Source organism: Poecilia latipinna, unplaced genomic scaffold, assembly GCF_001443285.1.
Source record: "Poecilia latipinna isolate Pla-1442-1.1 unplaced genomic scaffold, P_latipinna-1.0 Scaffold301, whole genome shotgun sequence".
NCBI lineage: Eukaryota > Metazoa > Chordata > Actinopteri > Cyprinodontiformes > Poeciliidae > Poecilia > Poecilia latipinna.
Genome location: NW_015112917.1, coordinates 40,989 through 60,558, shown reverse-complemented (window position 1 = coordinate 60,558; position 19,570 = coordinate 40,989). Strand labels below are relative to the sequence as shown.

The window sequence follows — 19,570 nt, the reverse complement described above, 5'->3', positions numbered from 1 at the left end:
GCGTTTCTGCAGCTGCACAGGTCAGTCAAGCTTGAAGGTGTCGGTCTTGGAGCAACTAATTCTTTTTCGGTCGCCACCGCCTCAGTCCACAATGATTTAAAACTGCTTGCACAAGGGAGAACGTGCGACCTCAAAGTACAAACTCCCAGCTGGGATTCAAACCCGTAACCCTCATGTCTCACTCCTGAAATACCAACAAATTTAAGTGGTAAACGACGCAGCCAGAATGAGTCCAGAAGCTATTATAAGTTCATGATTAAGGTTCATCCTGCTAAGGGACATTTAATCAAATATTTTTGGGGTGTATGTACATTTTTGAGCCTGTAAAATTCCGCTTAGAGAAAATCCTCAATAAACTCAAACTTTTGCATCCTGTGCAGATTAAAAAATGCGCTCACTGAAGTTGTTTGTTTGGTAAACAATATTTAAACTGCATAATTATGCATTATTATGACATCAGTGCCCCTAAGAAGTGCAAATGAACCTAAATAAATCTTAAATCTGCAAATAGAAACCTGTTTTTGTCAACTTGCTTGCTAAGTAACTGGACAGGCAATGTGATTTAATGTGATAGCATGAGCAGTGTTATTTGTTTTTATCACTCTTTTGAAATCTATTCAGTCCTTAAAGCAAAACATGCAGCAGAGGAGGAAAGAGGAATTTAAAGCCTCAAATCAAACAAATTGGGTCTGGCATCCTGAGCGAGGACATGAGAAAGGAGAAACCAGGGAGAGGTGGTATGAACAGATCAGGGAGGGAAAAAAATCAGAGACTATGAGGGAGGAAGAGAGTTGAGCGGGAGGCTGACTGAGGATGGATAAACAGAGGGTGGGAGGGAAGGACGGTAAGAGACAGAAAAAGGAGAGGTGGTGAAAGTGAGTGAGTGAGAGATGGGCAGGGAGGTATAAAGAGAGGGAGGGAGTTATCTACAAGAGGCAGCCATAGAGGGAGAGGTGACAGAGTAGATTATCCTCTCCTCCCTGCCAGTCTCACCATGTTCATGCTGCAGACGCTGACTGTTCTCTCGCTCACTGTCATCTTCCTGGCATCTGTAGAAGGTAGGACACAGCTATCCTTTGAACGTCTGTGTGTTTTGCGTCTTGCACGTATTGCATGCACCCTGCAGGTGGACAGGGTGGCAAACAGAGCGATGGCGAAGACACACAAAAAAAGAGGAAAGAAGAGGGGAAAGAGAGGCATGGCAGCAGCGAGGATGTAGGCACGGATGTAAACAGAGGGGCAGAACGCAGGATGAGCATCTGAAAAAAAATCACACGCATGCAGAGCGACATGCCAGCCAGCCTCTTCTATGAAACACAGCTTAGGAAGTGATCCGATTCGGCATCACCCATGGCATGACAAACAGCTCTTTCCTTCTATTATTACTATTTTCTTTTTACAGCTCACATTGCTCCTAGTGCTTCAGATCTCACTTTGTTTTGTTTACACATTAGCTTTGAATGAGGGGACGTGATGCCAAACACACACTCCCCCTCTCCTCATCTCACTTCCACTCATTTCTCACACTGAACAGGGTAAACCAGTGCATCTCCTCTGACATTCCTATGAGGATTATTTTTAGGACAGATAATGTGGCAATAATGCATAATTATTCTGCAGCTGAGATGATTCCTGGTTATTACCAAACTTTTTTAATTGTATTTTTATGTTGATGCTGTGATGTGGTGCACAATATTATTCCAAGGTGTCTTTTCTGTTTCCCAGGTAAAGGCGTGCAGATGCAGAGGGATGTCCAGTGTTGCATGCTGTACTCCCAGGGTAAGGTGCGTACCAAAGATGTGCTGCGGTTTGAGGTGCAGACGGAGGGGCCCGACTGCAGCATACAAGCCATCATGCAAGTATTTCAGCTATCCACTCCTGGAGCTTAAGAGCACAGAGGAATTTGGAAGCATGGGGGAAAAAAAGCCTCTCATTAGAGCAGGAGCAGGGCTCCATGGCCCGAGAGGCATTGTCTTCTTTCCAAGTCAAATTGTTATGGCAGAGCTGCTTGCTGTGATTGCCAGGGAAGTAAAAGAGGAAATATGTGGGAACAACAAGCTGCCTGAAAACACCTTTTGGGCGAGCTGAGCCCCGCAGCATTCAGTCACTCGGTCAGAACAGCAGGGTTTAGTTAAGTAAACGACACTGTGATACCGATCGCTGCCAGCAGTTCGCAGAAATCTGATGTAGCAAGAGAGTTTGCTTTTGCACGTGATCCAGTTAACACAAACACAGAAGTCTTCTCACACACAAAATATTTTTACAGCACCTTGAAAAAGTTTTCACTCCTCTTGTCAAATTTCCAACGTACTTCATTGCGATTTTAAATGATGCTCAAATACTCAAGTAGTGAGTAATTGAGAAGAAGGTTTATATTTCTTCCCCAAGATGTTCATGGCGATTATTGGGGAGCTGCAGAGATTCACAACTCAGGTGGAAGAATCTGACAAACACTCCTCAAGTCTGTCCTGTTATGGAGGAACGGAAAGACAAAAGGGTTGATTGAACAATATAAGAAGTCTTGTTTGCCACAAACCACGTGGGAGACACACCAAGCATGTGGAAGACTGTGCTCAGGTCAGATCAGACCAAAATTAGATTTTTTGGCCAAAATGCAGAATGTGTTTTAAAAAACACTAAAAATGCACTTTAACCTGAACAAACCCTTAACACGGTGGTGGCTGCATCATGCTGCAGAGATGCTATTCTTCAGCAGAGAAGCTGGTCAGTGGGTGAGTTAATGTATACAGACCTGCAAGAAAAGTTATTACCTGCAAAAGTCTTCAGATTTGGATGCAGGTTCACTCTGATAAGAGCTTAAAATTGCTTTTTGCAGAGGGACTTCACACAAAAATTGGATAAAAATCAAAGTCTTTAGATATGAAAAATTGGTCAAGACATAAACAAATTGATATGCAACTGAAGGTGTGGCAAAATGTAATTTGACAAAGTATTAAGAGGAGATTAATGGAAGACGACACAGTTTTCTGATTTGTATTTGCAAAAAAAATTGAGAAACGTTTTTCTTTCCTGTGTCTATCACAATCGCGCAGTACTCTGTGTTGGCCTTTCTCAACAATGCCAATAAATCACCCTGGCGTTTGTGGCTTTAAAGTGATCACATATTAAAAAGACTCAAGTGATATGAACATTTTTAATTTACCAACTCATGACTTTCATCATTTTGTTCCCATGTCCAATCGTGTTTATTCTTTCTAATACTTGACAAACGTATTTCTGACCTTACATCTTTCAAATTAGTTTGAAATCTGTTGCTGGGTCAATCCAAGTGAGAGATTCTGCTCTTTCTCTCTTTAGACTTTACACGAAGAAGGCAGTGAAATGTGCGGACCCTAGAGATCGTAAGGTGAAGAGGTTGTTGAGGAAGCTTCTGCAGAGACAGAGACTCAAGAACCACAGAACCATGTGGCTTCCTCGCGACAACCTGCCCGCCATGTCAGAGGTCAGGTTTGAATGACCTTGCAGCTGCTGTTACTCACTAACTACATCTGTCACCAAAGCCTTACTATCTTCCTCATGTTTCCCTCATATGAAATAGTAGAAAAACAAAAATACAAGGTCTGCAGTCCACTTAGATGAAGTTCTGTTTTTAGTCAACACATACAGCTGTAGTTGAATGCAGGCCTCCTTATGTTTCAAGGTAAAATCTGTTTGTAAAAGCACAATAAGCAGTGGAGATCTGTAAATTACAGTTCCATGTGTGTATGCATGGACAATTATGAGATTCTCACTGAAAGTAAAAATACCACAATTTCAATTTCAAATATTGTCACGTTTTTACAAGCAATTTTAAAACAAAATGGAAAACATGAAACAGAAAAGCAACGATTAATTGTGCTGCTGTAAAATAATAAAAGTCCCCCAGTGTCTGCTGGTTTGGGATACATTACTCTGAAAGACTGACATGGTTTCAAGAGAACAGTTTAAAGTGAGATAAACTTTGATTAGATCAAATTATGAACACACAGTCTCTCAGTCCGTTTCTCTGACATAGTGAGTGGATAAAAGCCCAACATCTAATCCTTATCTCTGTTGTGGTCTCGTCCAGGAATGGTGGAATAACGATAGCATAGGCGTAGGAGCCAGGGGGACAATGAGGGATAATATTGGACACAGGCGCATTTGTCCTACCCAACTATTTCACCGCATTTGTGAAAAGTATTTGAATTTGAAATCTTCCACTCGCGTGCTTTTATTTTGAAGGCGCAACACAGCGCCCTCAACACAGCACTTCCTGTCTCCTGAATGCAGGGCTGGAAAGTGAGACGGCACACTGAGTTATCAGTGAGGAGCTAAGGAGCCTTAGCTCATTTTTATTTATTTTGTAGATCAAACTGTTGCACTGATGTAGAGTTGTTCAAGAAGTACAGAGCTTGTTTTTTAGACTCTATTTTTGTTGGTCAAACTGCTGTATTGAGTTAAAAAATGCTGAATCCTATTTTACTATCTGTTTTTTTTTTGTTTTTTTTTTTTTACTTTAGAAAGAGGCAGAACCAGAAAGAGGTAGCAGTGGATAAATAATCTGGTAGCAGACACAAGCCAGGAGATTTGTGTCTGCTACCAGACTGTTTAGCTTGATAGTTGTGAGGCAAATAATAAAGTGTTAAGTCCTGGAATGACAGTCATTATGTTGTTATTAGAGTTACGGGTTACTAAGCAACGTGTTGATGACGGCATTGTTTTTAGTATTTCTGCTCAAGCTATTTACGGATCTGTCAGGTTTGTGATACGTGTCCCCTCAGTGATGCCCCTGACCGATACCTGCTTTTCCATCCAAGCTGCACTTCCCTGCCCTCTCCAGTGCTCTTTCCTACACCGTCACCTCTGACAGAACCTGACCGACTGGTGGTCTTATGTTGGGTATCTGTTTCTGTTCACCAGATCACTGACACAGAATCTAAAGATTAGGGTGATGGGAGGTAGGCATCTCAACATTAAAAGCTTAAAGCTCATCCCAAAAGATTAAATGCCACAAATACCAATGCAAAAAGCTGGTCAGCAAGTAAAAAAAATCCCTTCATTGCTCTAATTGTTCATGGAGAGAATGGCATAAATAATTTGACATGTTGATTTTTGTTGAAATAAAAACAGTGTTACCTCTCATACAATGCTTTTTTGCCTTTTGGAGTACTTCTATCTGATTTCCAATGTGAAAAATCCTTCTTGGTTGAATGAAAATATTTCTTGGGTATGAATATTTTTGAGCTCAACTGTTCCTCAGATTTGATTCTCATATTTGATTCTCACCTGTTACGTTGTTTTCAACTATTGTGATCAGGACAAAAAAGACAACTGGGCAGTTCTGAATGTGGAGTGAAGAAGCGCCGTCAACAGTGGAGTTAGTCGTAGTCATACGTAAGGCTTCCCTAAGTTTAATAAAATTAGTTTAAAGCTTATATTATGTTAATGTCTAATCCAACATCTTTTAAACTCTCCTTTTACTTTGCAGGCCAAGTAATCATTCAGCAGCTCGTCGGCTTTAATCTGCGACGCTCGCTGACGTTCCAGTCATCTTGTGTCTCTCTATCCGTCTCCTTGGGACCAGACCTGGGCAGCAATACTTATTTAAATGGTGTAATAAAATATTCCCGGTATGTGAGAGGGAGAGCATTATTGTAAGAAAAGTTGCAGTGATTTTTATTTAATGGCTTATACTGTTATTTGCCGGAGTCTGCCTGAAAGTATCGCCCTCTGAAATAGTGTAAACACTTGTGGCCGATGTGAGATCAGTGAAACAGCATTGACATTCATATATTATATCTGCAATATACTCTGTGCTTATTTGTGACTCGTACTGCGTAAATAATGTAATGATGTAGTTGGGGTTTTGTCAAAATCAGCTGAGTGTGCAGAAATTTGAAAAACATGTTTATAATATTAACTTGCACTTTGCTCTTTTCTCCTTCGGCTTTCTTTTGAAGTATTTGTACTGAGGCTTGCAGGTCTTTGTTGAGGCCAGCATGGGGAAAAAAATCACAAGGTGATGATTTCCATGGGCTTTAACATACTTTTTAACACATTTTGTCTACTTTGTATATTGACTGTTTGTAAAATATAAGTCGATCTTTTGGATTTTGACCCACCGGCATCAACAAATCATCCGATATAACTTGGCTTAAGTTTACTTTTATCTTTTTAACTAGTAGTTTGACATTGAACTATGCCAAAGCACTCATGAGTCGATTCATTAAATGACAAGGCTGTTAAAACTTAGAGGGCTGTCCTGTGTGTGTACAGCACACAAGCATTGTAACGTAGAGGAATGCACTGTATCTCAAGTGAATTATTTTATAAATTAATCTGAAACATTAACTGCAACTGGTTTTGTGCATTTTGTTGGGGCTGGGTGTTGGGGCTTACGTAGAGATTATACAGTGTTGAGGTTCGTCATGAAGACAAATGCAGGGAAGGTGGCAAGAAAAGCAGAACAGGCGTGTCATTAAATAAAAATATAATTCATAGCAACGTAGCTCGAGACAAAAGCACAATCCAAAAATCAGGGAGTAAAGCAATAGCAGGTTAAATTGAAAGAACATATTTATGTTGACAGAAGCAGATTGAAAGTGTAACAAAAGTACAAAAACAAACATGGGAAGCAGAAGGATCTTATGTTTAACTAGAGACACAGGAGATTTATACACGTTGGGTGGGTGATTATCTAAACCAGAACAGGTGAGAGTAATTAATAACAGCTGGGATGAAGGAGGAGCGAAAGGTTTCACAGACTGTACGTCATTCAGTGCAATTTCTGAAACTGGGTGGGCTGGAAAAATCACATAAAAACTTTATGACAAATAGTAACGTTGAGGAAGTAGTATGAATCTAAACCAAAGTAAGAAAATAAAAACATTTGTTGTCCAGAAATGATTAATTTTATCCTTTAGAACATGAAATAAAGAACATGCTTCAGAAAACCAGGTAGCCAACTTACCCTTATTTCCTCCTGTTGCCATGGTGAATCATGTTTCTGACCTCCATCAATGAGGGCTTATATACCCACTTTTGTTTCCGAGACATGACTATTGTCTCAATCTGCTTTTGTTTTGAAATCGTGATTAATTTTTGTTGGTGGTGGTGGTTGGTTAGGGTGTTGTAATGTAGCTGAGCCCAGTGACAAAATATTAAATGTAGAGCTATATCTCAGCGTCCCATGTTTCACAGTAACATGGAAGAGCAAACAGTATCTTCCGGATAATATCCTCCACAAGGGGTAGCCACAATCACAATAATGAGAATTACAGTTCAGTTCCTGAGACATTTATTCATCACATTTTTCATACAACCTCCACAGAAACGTAGAGCTGCTCTTCCATATAAAACAGTGTTTTGTTTGGTAACATCAAGCATCAGAACTAAGCCATATTTCTGAACAAACATTGCACAAAGTCAGAAAAGCCTTGAAGTCACTGATAAATACAAGCACTTGTCAATCACTAGTCACACCAGACTTAAAAGCTAATTTATATTTAAACTCTCAAATGCTTCACAATGTCTTCACAGTACTCGTTCACAAACCAACAAGAGGAACAGTCAATTCAGATTTTTCAGTTTTCTTGTAATGATGTTAAGTTACTGGCTTACTTGGTACAATTATAAAATAAAAAAAAAAACTACAAGAAAACAATCTTAGTCGCACAGTGTCGTGGATAGACAAAAAATAAAAAAATAACAGCATTTAGTATTGTTGTTGTAGCTAATTCTGTGAAATTATCGGGTTGCAGTAGCACCAAATAAATATCTAAATAAACACCTCTAAGAAAGCACAGTGTGAACAATCACTTACCCCAAGTTACTACACTTAAATCCTTTTTCCTGATTTATTTCACCTTTCAAGCAGTAAAGTACATCCAAAGACTTGAATTAAACTGTGTAGGAAAGCTCACATAATTTTTACCCCATAAAGAAAAAAAAACCTCAGTAATTTCTATTTACAGCCTGATGAGCTTGAGTGCTTTTCTGGTGGTTTGTGAAACCTTGTAAAACTCCCAAAGAGAGGTAGTCAAGATGAAAATGACAAAAGAGGGAGTTCACAGAAGAAATGATATTTGTTTAAAATATTGGTCCTGTTAAAGAAATGGACTCACTGGAGGCTGGGATGTAATGCTAGAGGCAGAAAAAACAGCACATTTAACATAGCAAAATATTTTCATAGGGGATAAATAAAAAGCTTTGGAAGTGTGAAGGGTTCTGAACTTTATGTGGCCTAAATTTATTTTTATATTAATGTTCTAGGATACAATTAGCTTTTTTTAAAGAGGGAGTATTACATATTTTCAAAGTACATAGTGACATTTTATAGTACAATCAATAATCTATGTTACCTTTAGTTGTTATAAAAATGCTGTATTTATAAAATATAACAAAAGAAATTTGACTGTATAGTTTGACGCCTTGAAATTGGGCCTCTGTCTCTTTAAGACGTTCCTGCTCTCTCTGACACTCCGCCCTTGGCACGTCATCATAACGATGCTTCTCCATAGTACTTTTAGCAACGCTGGAGCTTGGAAGCTGTTTCTTATGATGAGCTCAGAAGAGCTCGGCAATTCCTAATTGTCGCTGCCACTAGTCTGAAGGAGCAGAGTGGGGGAACTGTGACTGAGCTGTGCTCTGTAAGGCAGAAGTTCGATTTTGGAACTGCAGCTCCAAGGAGGAGCTTTGTGGAAATAGTTGGTGCACTGTGGGAGCTGGAGTTTAGGCAACCCGAATGACTGCCACAGGAGATTGAATGATTCCTCAAACATGCATGAAAGAAACAAAACAAAGCAACTCTCCAGACGTGTTTTAGATGAGGGAATAACATTATAAGATGATGTAAAGCTCAAAAAGCTGATCTTACATAATACTCCCTCCCTTTAAGAATGCCTCATTTGTTGCAGAAGATGCAGCTTATTAACCAATTTCAATTTAAGGTGTTCAAGAAAGTCCTCTATCTCAACGATCCTCACTTTCTTGCTGAAATGTTATTGATTTGTCAAGTCCTTTCAGGTGAAAACAAATTTCCTCACATCGTGGTCTCGTTGTTGAGGTGGCTCAGTGTGTCATTGTCCTGGCAGATGAGCTGGTATGGCTTCTCATTCTCCTCTATCACAGAGTTTCGCAAGTCAGCATCTTGATTCTGCAGTTCTTCACGGGAGAGATATTCCACGATGCCGGCACCGAGCGAGTCGCCCAGCACGTTGGTGGTGGTGCGCAAACGATCCCTGCAGCGGAGACGGAGACAGAAGATATTAGGTGATAAGTGGAAGGAGGAGAAACTGGGGCAACACCTGCGGGGGTTGATTATGCAAAGAACCATTTCAACCAGAAACATTGGCGTACACCGACTACAAATATCCTCACAGGCTCTCTAATCTGTTGCTCTGCATTATGTATCGATAACCTTTGTGGAGGTGCAGCCTGTAGACTCTCTGAAGCTCCACAATGACATTTAGGCTGGCTCAGTCCCAGACCAATCCCCGTCAAGCTGACATTTAGTGGGAACTCACAAGAACCAATCCACGGCGATGATCAGTGTAATGTCCTCTGTGGGCAGTCCCACCGATGTCAATACGATCACCATGGTCACCAGACCAGCCTGAGGGATGCCTGCTGCTCCGATGCTGGCAGCCGTTGCTGTGATACTGAGTGGGTGGGATGGAGAGTGGAGACATTTAATAAAGGGAAACAAACAAACAGCACATGTGCAGTCATAGTGGGAGTAGTTGAGTGATGAAGCCAAACAAGGAACTATTACACTACCTACACTACAAACTGTGTTACTGTGTTAACGTAACTTAATCAGAAGACACTGTTAATGCAATATGTTTTCAGAAAAGCTTAAACTAGAGCCATAAATCAGTTCATCTAGGTAAGAAAGTCAAAGGACAAAACCGGATTGAAAAAGAGAAAAGCCACTGTAATCCACGTCTTTCCTTTTCCGTTCATCTCATCTTCTAGTTCACATCGAAGATTTCCACCAAACCTCATCAACCTCTAATAAATCTCTACTCTGAAAACTTTAATCAGCTGTGCTTCAATAAATATTGTAATTCTGAGCAAAATTCCCTACTTTCCATGACGAAAACAAACAAAATGTTTCGGTTACAAAAGCTTCGATGGATTACATTTTAAAAGTAAAATACATACGTGACGGAAGAAAATGAGGTGCACATCTGACAAATTTCAACCAGCAGACTCAGTTTCTCATTTCCGTAGTAAACTCATCAACCGGTTTCAGATTAAACCTCACAAAATCTCTGATGTCTTTCTCATTTTTAGATCGATGAAATTATGCTAAATGAAGTTATTTATAATTATTCACTGCAACAGTGATGTTTCTTGACAGAGCATAGGGCTTTGCTGAGTAAGATTCACCGTTAGTCTATGGTGATAATTCGTTGTTTTAGTGCAGTGTTGTGTTTGATTTATAAACTTCAATATGTTTTGCTCAACTACATAAAAGGCTACATAAAAGGCCAAAATTACAGATTATTAAAAGTTATTAATAAGCAGATTGTTTGGGCTTCTAATGGAAAGTGTCACATTATCCAAAGTCCCAAGATGGCACTGTAATATTTTTATTTGTAAGCACCTTTTAGTGTTTGAAACCAAGAAATATGTATTAATTTTCAATAATTTGATGATGAAATGACAGTGGCTTTTAATCACAAAATGTGTTTTTAAGGTCTGATATCCAAATGTAGAAAAATAAAAAATAATACAATGTCTTTGTTCTGTTGTCGTTTGAGCTTAACAGATGTGCTCAGATTTATTTTTGAAGAAGCTTAAAATGTCTTTCGTATAAACAGACAAATTGTACAAAAATGGTTCATTTAGGTAAAATATTAATCCCACTCTTGCATTCATTGTGCTTTAAATTCATTTATTAGTGATTAATGAAAACTTGCTAACCTGATTGTGAGAATCTGCCCAAAGTTTAGGTCCATGTCATTGACTTGAGCGATAAAGATGGCCGCCACAGCCTCATACAGCGCGGTCCCATCCATGTTGATGGTGGCGCCCACGGGGAGGACGAAGCGAGTCACTCGTTTATCGACGTGGTTGTTTTCTTCAAGACATCGGAAAGTGATGGGCAGAGTAGCAGAACTGCAAGACAGTGGGGAAAAAAAAGACAAAAGACGTAGAGATTATAGCGTCTGTGATTAGAGATTGGGTTGTGAAGATAATAATATTCACAACAATTTTATGCTCCTGAGATTTAGGGGTAGCCCCAACAGGAATAAAGAGTGACTGCTAATTTCAACCTGGTGTAGCAGGTGCTATATTGAAGCCTTTGTCTCAGTACAGCTTCATTAATACTAGAATGAAGCCTATTTCAACACATTACATTTTATGTGTTGATAAATGTAGGTGATGTCATGCATTTGGCAATATAATGTATGTGGTTAATCAAGATGTGTTCAAAGACTATCTGTGTCTAACTCCTGTCCTATAGGTGTTGTGTTCTGCATTTTAAAGATGTACTGCTGTGCTAACGTAGCTGAATTAAGTCACAACCTGCTCTGAAGTCCTGCAAAGGCCAGGTGATTAATCATTCATTAGATTCAGGAGTTTTTTTTTACATCCAGATCTAAGATGAACCCGTCATAAGGACTGACTTTGGATGTTACCGATCAAGGTGTGTGGCCCTAGGATGGCAATAAAACTGCTGAATCCTGTAGATCATTGGAAAAAAGTTTCTGTTAGAGTTTTCTGGCTGCAACTTGAAGTCAATGAATCAAAACTTTGCTTAAACTTGTGGGGAGTTTAAACAAATGGATAGAAAATACATTTATTTTTACAAAAACAGTCTGCTTTTGGCATTACAGTGCTGTTGTCATTGTGTGCACAAGCCAACATCTCTTTACACGCTGGATGCTCATCAGAAGATTTCATTCTAAAATGGCCAGTAATATGGCTATTCAGTATGTCTGTTGAGCATTTTGGACAGTAAAATACAAAGCCTTCACTGAGAAATATGTTCATGGTTAAACTCACCTAGACGATGTCCCTAAAGCAGTGATAAGGGCCTGCAGCAGGCCGCCAATGAAACTGTAGGGATTCCTTCTGGTAACCAGAAAGTAGAGCAGCGGCAGGACAAATAGTCCGTGGACTAGAAGACCCACGATGACAGACACCGTGTACATCCCCAACTGACCACCCACTTCTGCCAGATCCTTCATCTCCACTATTTTCCCAGCAATCAGAAACAGGATTCCAACTGGAGCGTACCTGCAGAAGGAGATGATTTGGGAACATTGTTTACTGTCACAAACAAACATGACAAAATGCAAGTGCAAGCTTCAATATCTATATAACAGTTTTTCCAGTAAGTCAGAAAACCCATTTTGCAGGAAAAGCAGCAATTCTGGTGTTATTTACCAAATGATGACGGCTACCAGCCTCATTATGGCCTCGTTTAAGCAGTCAAAGAACTCTTTAAGAGCGTGTCCCTGCTCTTTCATGTTGCCAATGACCAGACCGAAGCACATGGAGAAGACGACCAGACCCAGAGCGTTCACTCCGGCCGAGGAACCAGACACAGGAACCGTTTCCTCCACTGTCTCCTGCAGATCACAACAGAAACAGCACTTTGTAATCTAGGTGTAGGGCTTTATTCTAGTAAATAACAAGATGATATCTTGATTTGAAATCACCTGTATGGTGCGTTGCACCCTGGTGAGGTTTTCACTCAGAGGAGAGTCTGTTATGTTAAGCAAGTCGGTGAGGTTGAGAGTCACTGTCACGTTTCTTGTGGAAACAGTCTTCTTGTACACAGTTTTATGCTGCAAATAAACCCACAAGTGAAGTTATGGATAGAAAGTGAATACTTCTGCATGGCACATGAAATGGCAGAAACTGGAAGGAAGTGAAACAGATTTACCTGAATGAAGCACGCTTCCACCAGGTTAGGGGGAAACATGTTCCTAAGTGGACAGACAAAAACTCCAGATGAGTCAAAACTGGTTTGTTAGAAATGTGTGAAATGTCATCAATAGTCCTGTACTAACATAATGATGTAGCATAGAGGATATAAATAGTGCACAGACCACTTGTTGAAACATCTGGTTTTTCTGACGTAAAAATGAAATCAACCTTCAGTGTGACGTATATCTTGTACATTTGAACTGAAAAAGAAACAACTCTGTTTGACGCTAAAAATAAAAAACAATTAAATGCTACTATTGTTTAGTTGCATAATTGTGTACACCCATAAACTGACACTTTGTTGAAGAACCTTTTGATTCAATTCCAGCATTCAGTCTTGGTGGTTTCACACCTGTCAACAATTTTAGTGACTATTTAATTACGTTCAGCTGTGCTATAAGGATTTTATTTGCATTTATATGTTTATAGTTTGCAGAGAGATTACAGAAGATAAAAAGGATCTCGTTGGACATTAAATGCCAGTCAGGAGAAGAGCATAATTCACAGACCATATTCTTGCAACATGGCACAGAAAAATTAGAGACAAGGGACAGTTTCCAAAACTGGACGAGAAGAAGGCAAGACAGAAAGTGGAGAAGGAACTGCCAAGAGACTGACAGCAACACTGAAAGAACTGCAGTAAATACGGTTCTGTTTTAGTTCTACATGTCAGTAATCCCTTCCTGTGTTTTCCAAATGTTTGGACGAAGGAGTGCGATTGCAAAACAAAAGCTTCTCTGAATCCACCATGAAGCCCAACTTTATGCTGACCATAGTTGCAAAAGACATGCTTATCACAAAACATAAAAAAAGCACCTCATCAAAAATCGAGCACTAAATGTGAAACATGATGGTGTCAGCATTATGATATATTATCAGGACTCTGGAGAACCTGAGAGAGAACCATTCAGCTTTTATGCACCACAAATCTGCAACAAACTTCCAGAAAACTGCACAACAGCTGAAACACTGAGTTCCTTTAAATCTAGACTACCTGTTTTCAATTGCTCTTGATCCAAAATAAATGAAACATTAACCAACAAATTTAATGTATGGTGATGGCACTTGACAAAACGTAATGTTGCCATTGTTGCCTGTGTGTCCAATGACTTAGTATGTTTGTGTTTTTGTGATGTAAAGCTCTATGAACTACCTGGTTGCTGAGATGTGCTGTACAAATACAATTAATTGATTGACAAGCAGCCACCTTGTCACAGTTTTTCTTTCATTTTCTATATATTCCCTCTAACAGCTTTATTTTTATTTTTCTGTTTAAGTGCACAGGACATGGGTCTGATAAAAACGTCTCAAAATATTTGTCAAGTTTATTTTTACTTTGGAAAACCCTGTTTAACTGATAAAGGTGTAGAAACCCCCCAGTTTTATTCTTTTTTCATGTAACCTTCCATGTAGCATTTTAGCCAAACACGTTGATCTCACTAAACCTGTGGGTCCTCACCTGATGAGGTCCAGAAAAGCATCAGTAGCCTGAATGGATTCAATGTTTCCGCTTTTCACCGTAGGACTGTCCCTGCTGCCTTTCCCCGGCTGGATGATCATGACGATCACGATGCCGATAAACACTGCGATCAGTGTGGTCACCATGTAGTACACCACCGCGCGCACACCCATCTTTCCCGATGCTCTCCTGTCCAACGAGGAGATACCTGAGACATGGAAAAAACAATGTTTGTGAAACTGCCAAATGCTGTTAACCCTAACCCTAACCCTAACCCTAATGGTATCATTACTTTATTTTTGTGATTTCTGAGTAAAACATTTTCAGTAAATAAAGAGATTAGATTAAAGCACAGGGACTTATTTTGTTTGCTCATCATGAGCTAACCTGTGACCAGACTGGAGACAATCAGCGGCAGCACTAGCATCTTCAGCATCCTCATCAGGAGCTCCCCAGGAAAGGAAAAGTATTTTATCTCCCTCATGGACAGGTTATGGGGTCGTAGAGCAAAGCCTAGGATTACACCTGAACAGAGAGTAAACATTCCCACACATTCAAACAAACAAATAAAGTAATTTGTACCCAAGTAACTGATAAGTTACATAACCAACATAACATGACTTTATTCCCACTCACCCAGAACCACAGAAGCCACTGTGAACAAAACAAACAGGTTCCTCCTGAAGAAACCTTTGAGGCTTTTCTTGCTGATGGAGCCGATCCTCTGCCTCATGCTGCCTGCTCTCTTCTCCATGGCTCTGCGAAAACGCCTCCTGAGGTCAACTTTGTCCGGCAACGTTGGTTTTTCTGCGTCCTCATTTAGAAAAAGGCTTGCACTGTTGGGTGGCTTCTCATTCATAATAAGCCCCAACACCTGGTCCAGCAGGCAGGTCTCGTGTGAAACTGAAAGAGGATTAAAATCCAATATCTGTCGCTATTCCATATTTTTTTTGTCTTGGATGGATGAAGAAACCAAGAAGCAGATTTCAGCACCAGGCCAGTGATGTAAATCAAAATTAAACGGTGACCAAAAATCTGACAAAAACTCTGGAAGCTGTTATACCATTGGCCTGTGCATTCCTGTTAATTAAATTAGCTTCATGGTCAGAGTTCTCCACACTATAGCATCATTTCTAAGCCAACATGTCAAACTTGAATGCAAATAGAATTTAAAATAACGTTAAAGTCTATTAATTGCACATTCTTAGTTTATTATTGTGTAATAAACTAAAAATGTTACCACAAAATTGATGAAGCAGCAAAGAAAAACATAAAGAAGAAGTAACAGGCAGCTCAACACAAGTCTCTTCTCACTCAAGCTAATGTGTTGTGTGTCCTGTTGCAGATTGTCTCTGCCAAACAGTTTCTCCATTCAGCTCTTACTTTACTTTGAAAGCACACAACGTTAGTTTTGTGCTTGTTGTATATCTCACAAAAATTAATACATTGTTTTAGCTGTGGAAAAAAAAGAACAAAGAATTACATTGTACACCCTGATTCTGTGGGTTTGCTAACTTTTACTGACACTGCAAAGCCTCAAGTCCGGTTTCCTAATTATGACTAAAGCAGGAAAAACTTCTTGTTTTGAAATTAGATAAGTTAAAAAAAATGCAAGTGTCCTTTTTAAATGTCCTGAATGAAAAGTGCTGTCAATGTTAAATTACTGAGCTTTCTTAAATCTTACCGTGTTTCTCTCTTTTCTTTGTGCGTGTAGTAACACGTGGCTGATAGTTTTACGTCTTCCTATCTGCCCTGGCTGCAGACCTGCTTCCTCTTAGCACTTCCCCTTTTGCAAACAGACTAGACTTCCCGCGCTTTGACTCAGTGACGTATTCATGTGTTTATCTACACCCTCAAGTCACACAGATACGCTCCCCCGTTTAACTGAACACCTCAAGGCAGTAATTTCACATTTCTGCATCATTCTCACCCCATATATACGTTTACGTTCTGGTGGTTTTTTTTGCAACAATCTGTTCTTACCTTCCTTGTTTTCTAGCTGCTTTGACCACAGGTGATTTAAAGTAATCTGTCATTCTTTACCCAAAGTTTGCTATAATGTGGCCCCTCTAAATAGGCTAATTTCTTCCCCTTCGATGTTATTTGGGTTTAATCAGGGATCATAATGTGACATATTTCACAATACTCAACTGGCCCACATATGAGAATGAATGAAAATAGATCAAAATATAAAATCTTGATAGAATATTACAGAGTCAAGTTAAATGAACCACTGATATGTGATGCATGCATGCAAAATATTTTAGGGATTTCTTGTAAAGCACTAGCAGGTGGGAATGATGTCTGCCACCAAATGAGGGGAAGAGATCGCAGGGATGACCCAGGACCAGTTTATATGCTGGCGTCCTCTATCTTTAAAGCATTCTTTTTATTTCAAACTGAAAAATATATGTTGCTCCCGAATAAAAAAGGTGAAAGTAATAGATTCCCTCTGATTGCAAAGTTGAGAAGATGGACTGAATACAACTGTAACAGAGCACATTCAGCTGCAAAAACAACATGCTATTAACATCCAGACACAGTGAGCATCACAATGTGTGTCCAACTATAAACTATCAACTTCAAAGCCACAACAAATTTACAACCATCGTTGTCGGACCACCATCTTGGCAACCCTTTTGCATAATGTCAAAGAAAATCCAGAAATGTACAGATAGTGCTGTGCTGCAGTTTTAAATCCCAACGGTTTTAACAAAAGATTGCTTTGTCCAACTTTGTGGATCATGATTTAACAGAACCGTATGAAGCACACCTGTTTAAACCAATATTGGTCATGCAGAATAAAACTGGTGTAAGCGTAGACGGTCGCTATTTTCTATAAGCAACAGTTCACACAAAAACATAAGATGTGTAAATTGTTAAAGATTTCAAGAAAATTAATCCAAAAGCCACAAAAAACATCTGAACTTGCAGATAAGACAAAACACTAAAGAAAGTTAACGCTGAATATTGAAGTTGTAGCCTAAAACATAAACACACACACACACACACACACCTATGCCTTGTTTCATACTATAATATAAATTTAAGATTTATCCATGTAATACAAAGTACATGCTGCCTGTACAAGTAAATACACAACAGTTTCTGTAATTCATTAATAACATTGTGCAAATGCTCATATTCACTCAAATATCCTTCTGCGACAGAGACAGGTGTAATTACTCACCACTCATGGTTACAGTCTTTGGGAGCGGTTAGATTAAAGTCAGGTGACGATCAGAACTGGACCAGCACACACTGCAATGACCTTAAGCTGTATTAGAGTGAGACGGTCCGGAGCAGAGCAGCACAATGATTACGGCTCTGCGCTGCGCTCATATACAGACAGACATGAAAAGGCCTCTCCTATGGTCTGACCTTCTCACATTTCCACACATAAGCCTGGAAAACACACGCACACACACACACACACGCACGCACGCGCACGCATGCGCACACACACAAAGGACAGACCATCTTTCCCTTAAAGCATTCAATAAAAGTCTATTTATTTCAGGAACTTTATCACTAAGTGAAACACACATTTATTAAGTTATTTCTCACCATTAGCACATTTAGCAGCATTGATTGGCAGCGCTAAGACCCTCCTCCTGGCTCTGATTGGTTGTTTGTCGTCGGGTGCGGAGGAGGTGAAGGGAATTGGTCTTTTCTACATATTATCTATCTCATAACATTCTGTCACGGCATGGTGATGGTTTTAACAAATGTGAAAATAATATATTCTTTACAAAAGTTACATAGTGCAGCTTTTAGCCAAAGTAGATGTCATCCCAACCTTTTTTTTTTTTACTCAGATCCTGTTTTACTCAGAGTGAAAGAATGAAAGAGTATAAATATAAAATGCAGTCAGTCTGACAGCTGCAGTTTGTGAAGTATAATTACAAAACTTTTGAGTTTATAATTGCGTTGTCATCATTTTTTACTTTTAGAGATCCAGAGGTTACTACATCTGAACAGGAAATTAGAGAATGACAAATAAAATCTATTTCTCTGTCATCACTTATTTAAAAATATTAATCCTGGATGTCGACACAATAATATGTATTTTAAAATAGATAGATAGATAGATAGATAGATAGATAGATAGATAGATAGATAGATAGATAGATAGATAGATAGATAGATAGAAACTTATTTACCCTGTAAGAGTCTCTCCTTCCTTATGTCAGACTTTCATGACTTGTCCATTCTCTTCGTTTTAACTTTTCCTTGCAGGTCTTCAGAACCTTTACAAAGTCAACACACAAAAATGTATTTCAAATGTCATTTTTGACTCTATATTCTGTTGTCAGTTGAGCAAAAAAAGATGAGAAGCTAATTAGAAACAAAGTCTCGCCCACCTGTTCGTCAGAGACGATGCTCTCTCCATCATGTGGATCTCTCCATCTTCGCTACACCGCTTGCTGCCGCTAATGAAGCAGTGATGCCCACTCACACACTCTGCCCTCATCATCCGCACTGTAAACTCTACGACTTACAACGCAAACCGATGTAGCGCGTCGTGCTTTGTGAGGAGGCGCGCCTGGGATGCGTGCGTGGGTGGAGGAGAGGCTGATCATTTATTTGTATCAATAAAACCTGAATCTGAATGAGCATCTTTGTTCCGGGATTGATCTAAATCTGACTAAATGACTCTTGTAGAACTTCAATAGCATAAATAATATTACTGTAATGTATGTGGGTCCTGGTGCTTGTAGACAGCACGCAGGGGTTATTGCTATGACAACAAGCATGTGCTCAGTGCTGAACTCCAGGGAACTGGTTGTATCTGTTACCCTGCTGGCATCCAGCTGCCCAGCTCTCACGCCCACACATCACACTCGTCTTCACAAAACTCCATTAACATGCATGAACATGAAGTGTGAGGAGAAAGGAGCTCCTCAGCAGCCAGTCATGCTACACTGTGTTATTCAGAGGGAAGTACAGTAAGCTAACACGGGAAAAGAGACTCACAACATGGAGAAATGTTTAGCTTTTGCTTTCTGTGGCTTAAAATAAGGTTTTCTTTTGTATTTCAAACATCTCAGCAAACATTTTCACAATTCACAGAGCAGAGGGTTAAAGAATTAAACTAAATGAATAAATAACTCAGTAAACATATCTCCATAAGATTCATTCAGTGGCTCCTCTGAAGCTCTCGAAGGGTCCAGGTTTGTTATT

General features: G+C 39.5%; 2 protein-coding genes across 5 annotated transcripts; one reads left to right on the top strand and one right to left on the bottom strand.

Annotated features, from left to right (window-relative positions):
* Nucleotides 1–790: 790 nt before the first annotated feature.
* ccl44 (chemokine (C-C motif) ligand 44) lies at nt 791–6,333 on the top strand. Of its 2 annotated transcripts, XM_015034500.1 has the most exons (5): nt 812–1,058; nt 1,726–1,855; nt 3,319–3,463; nt 5,300–5,376; nt 5,471–6,333. In XM_015034500.1, exons 1-4 carry the CDS (start codon nt 995–997, stop codon nt 5,336–5,338), a joined length of 378 nt encoding a protein of 125 aa, XP_014889986.1. In that variant the 5' UTR covers nt 812–994; the 3' UTR covers nt 5,339–5,376; nt 5,471–6,333. The 2 variants fall into 2 exon arrangements, 1 of the variants encoding a protein (XP_014889986.1); XR_001425224.1 differs by lacking the exons at nt 5,300–5,376; nt 5,471–6,333 and adding an exon at nt 4,283–5,210 and having other exon boundaries at nt 791–1,058; nt 3,319–3,540.
* Nucleotides 6,334–8,984: 2,651 nt separating this feature from the next.
* Nucleotides 8,985–18,943, bottom strand: slc1a6 (solute carrier family 1 member 6). Of its 3 annotated transcripts, XM_015034497.1 has the most exons (13): nt 18,751–18,943; nt 18,550–18,636; nt 17,577–17,791; nt 15,023–15,289; nt 14,774–14,911; nt 14,387–14,594; nt 12,884–12,926; nt 12,657–12,785; nt 12,382–12,566; nt 11,998–12,231; nt 10,912–11,106; nt 9,507–9,641; nt 8,985–9,221 (listed from the first exon to the last, which is right to left on the bottom strand). In XM_015034497.1, exons 3-13 carry the CDS (start codon nt 17,581–17,583, stop codon nt 9,023–9,025), a joined length of 1,740 nt encoding a protein of 579 aa, XP_014889983.1. In that variant the 5' UTR covers nt 17,584–17,791; nt 18,550–18,636; nt 18,751–18,943; the 3' UTR covers nt 8,985–9,022. The 3 variants fall into 3 exon arrangements, with proteins under 3 accessions (XP_014889983.1, XP_014889984.1, XP_014889985.1); XM_015034498.1 differs by lacking the exon at nt 17,577–17,791 and having other exon boundaries at nt 18,751–18,941; XM_015034499.1 differs by lacking the exons at nt 17,577–17,791; nt 18,550–18,636; nt 18,751–18,943 and adding an exon at nt 16,071–17,569.
* Nucleotides 18,944–19,570: the final 627 nt, after the last annotated feature.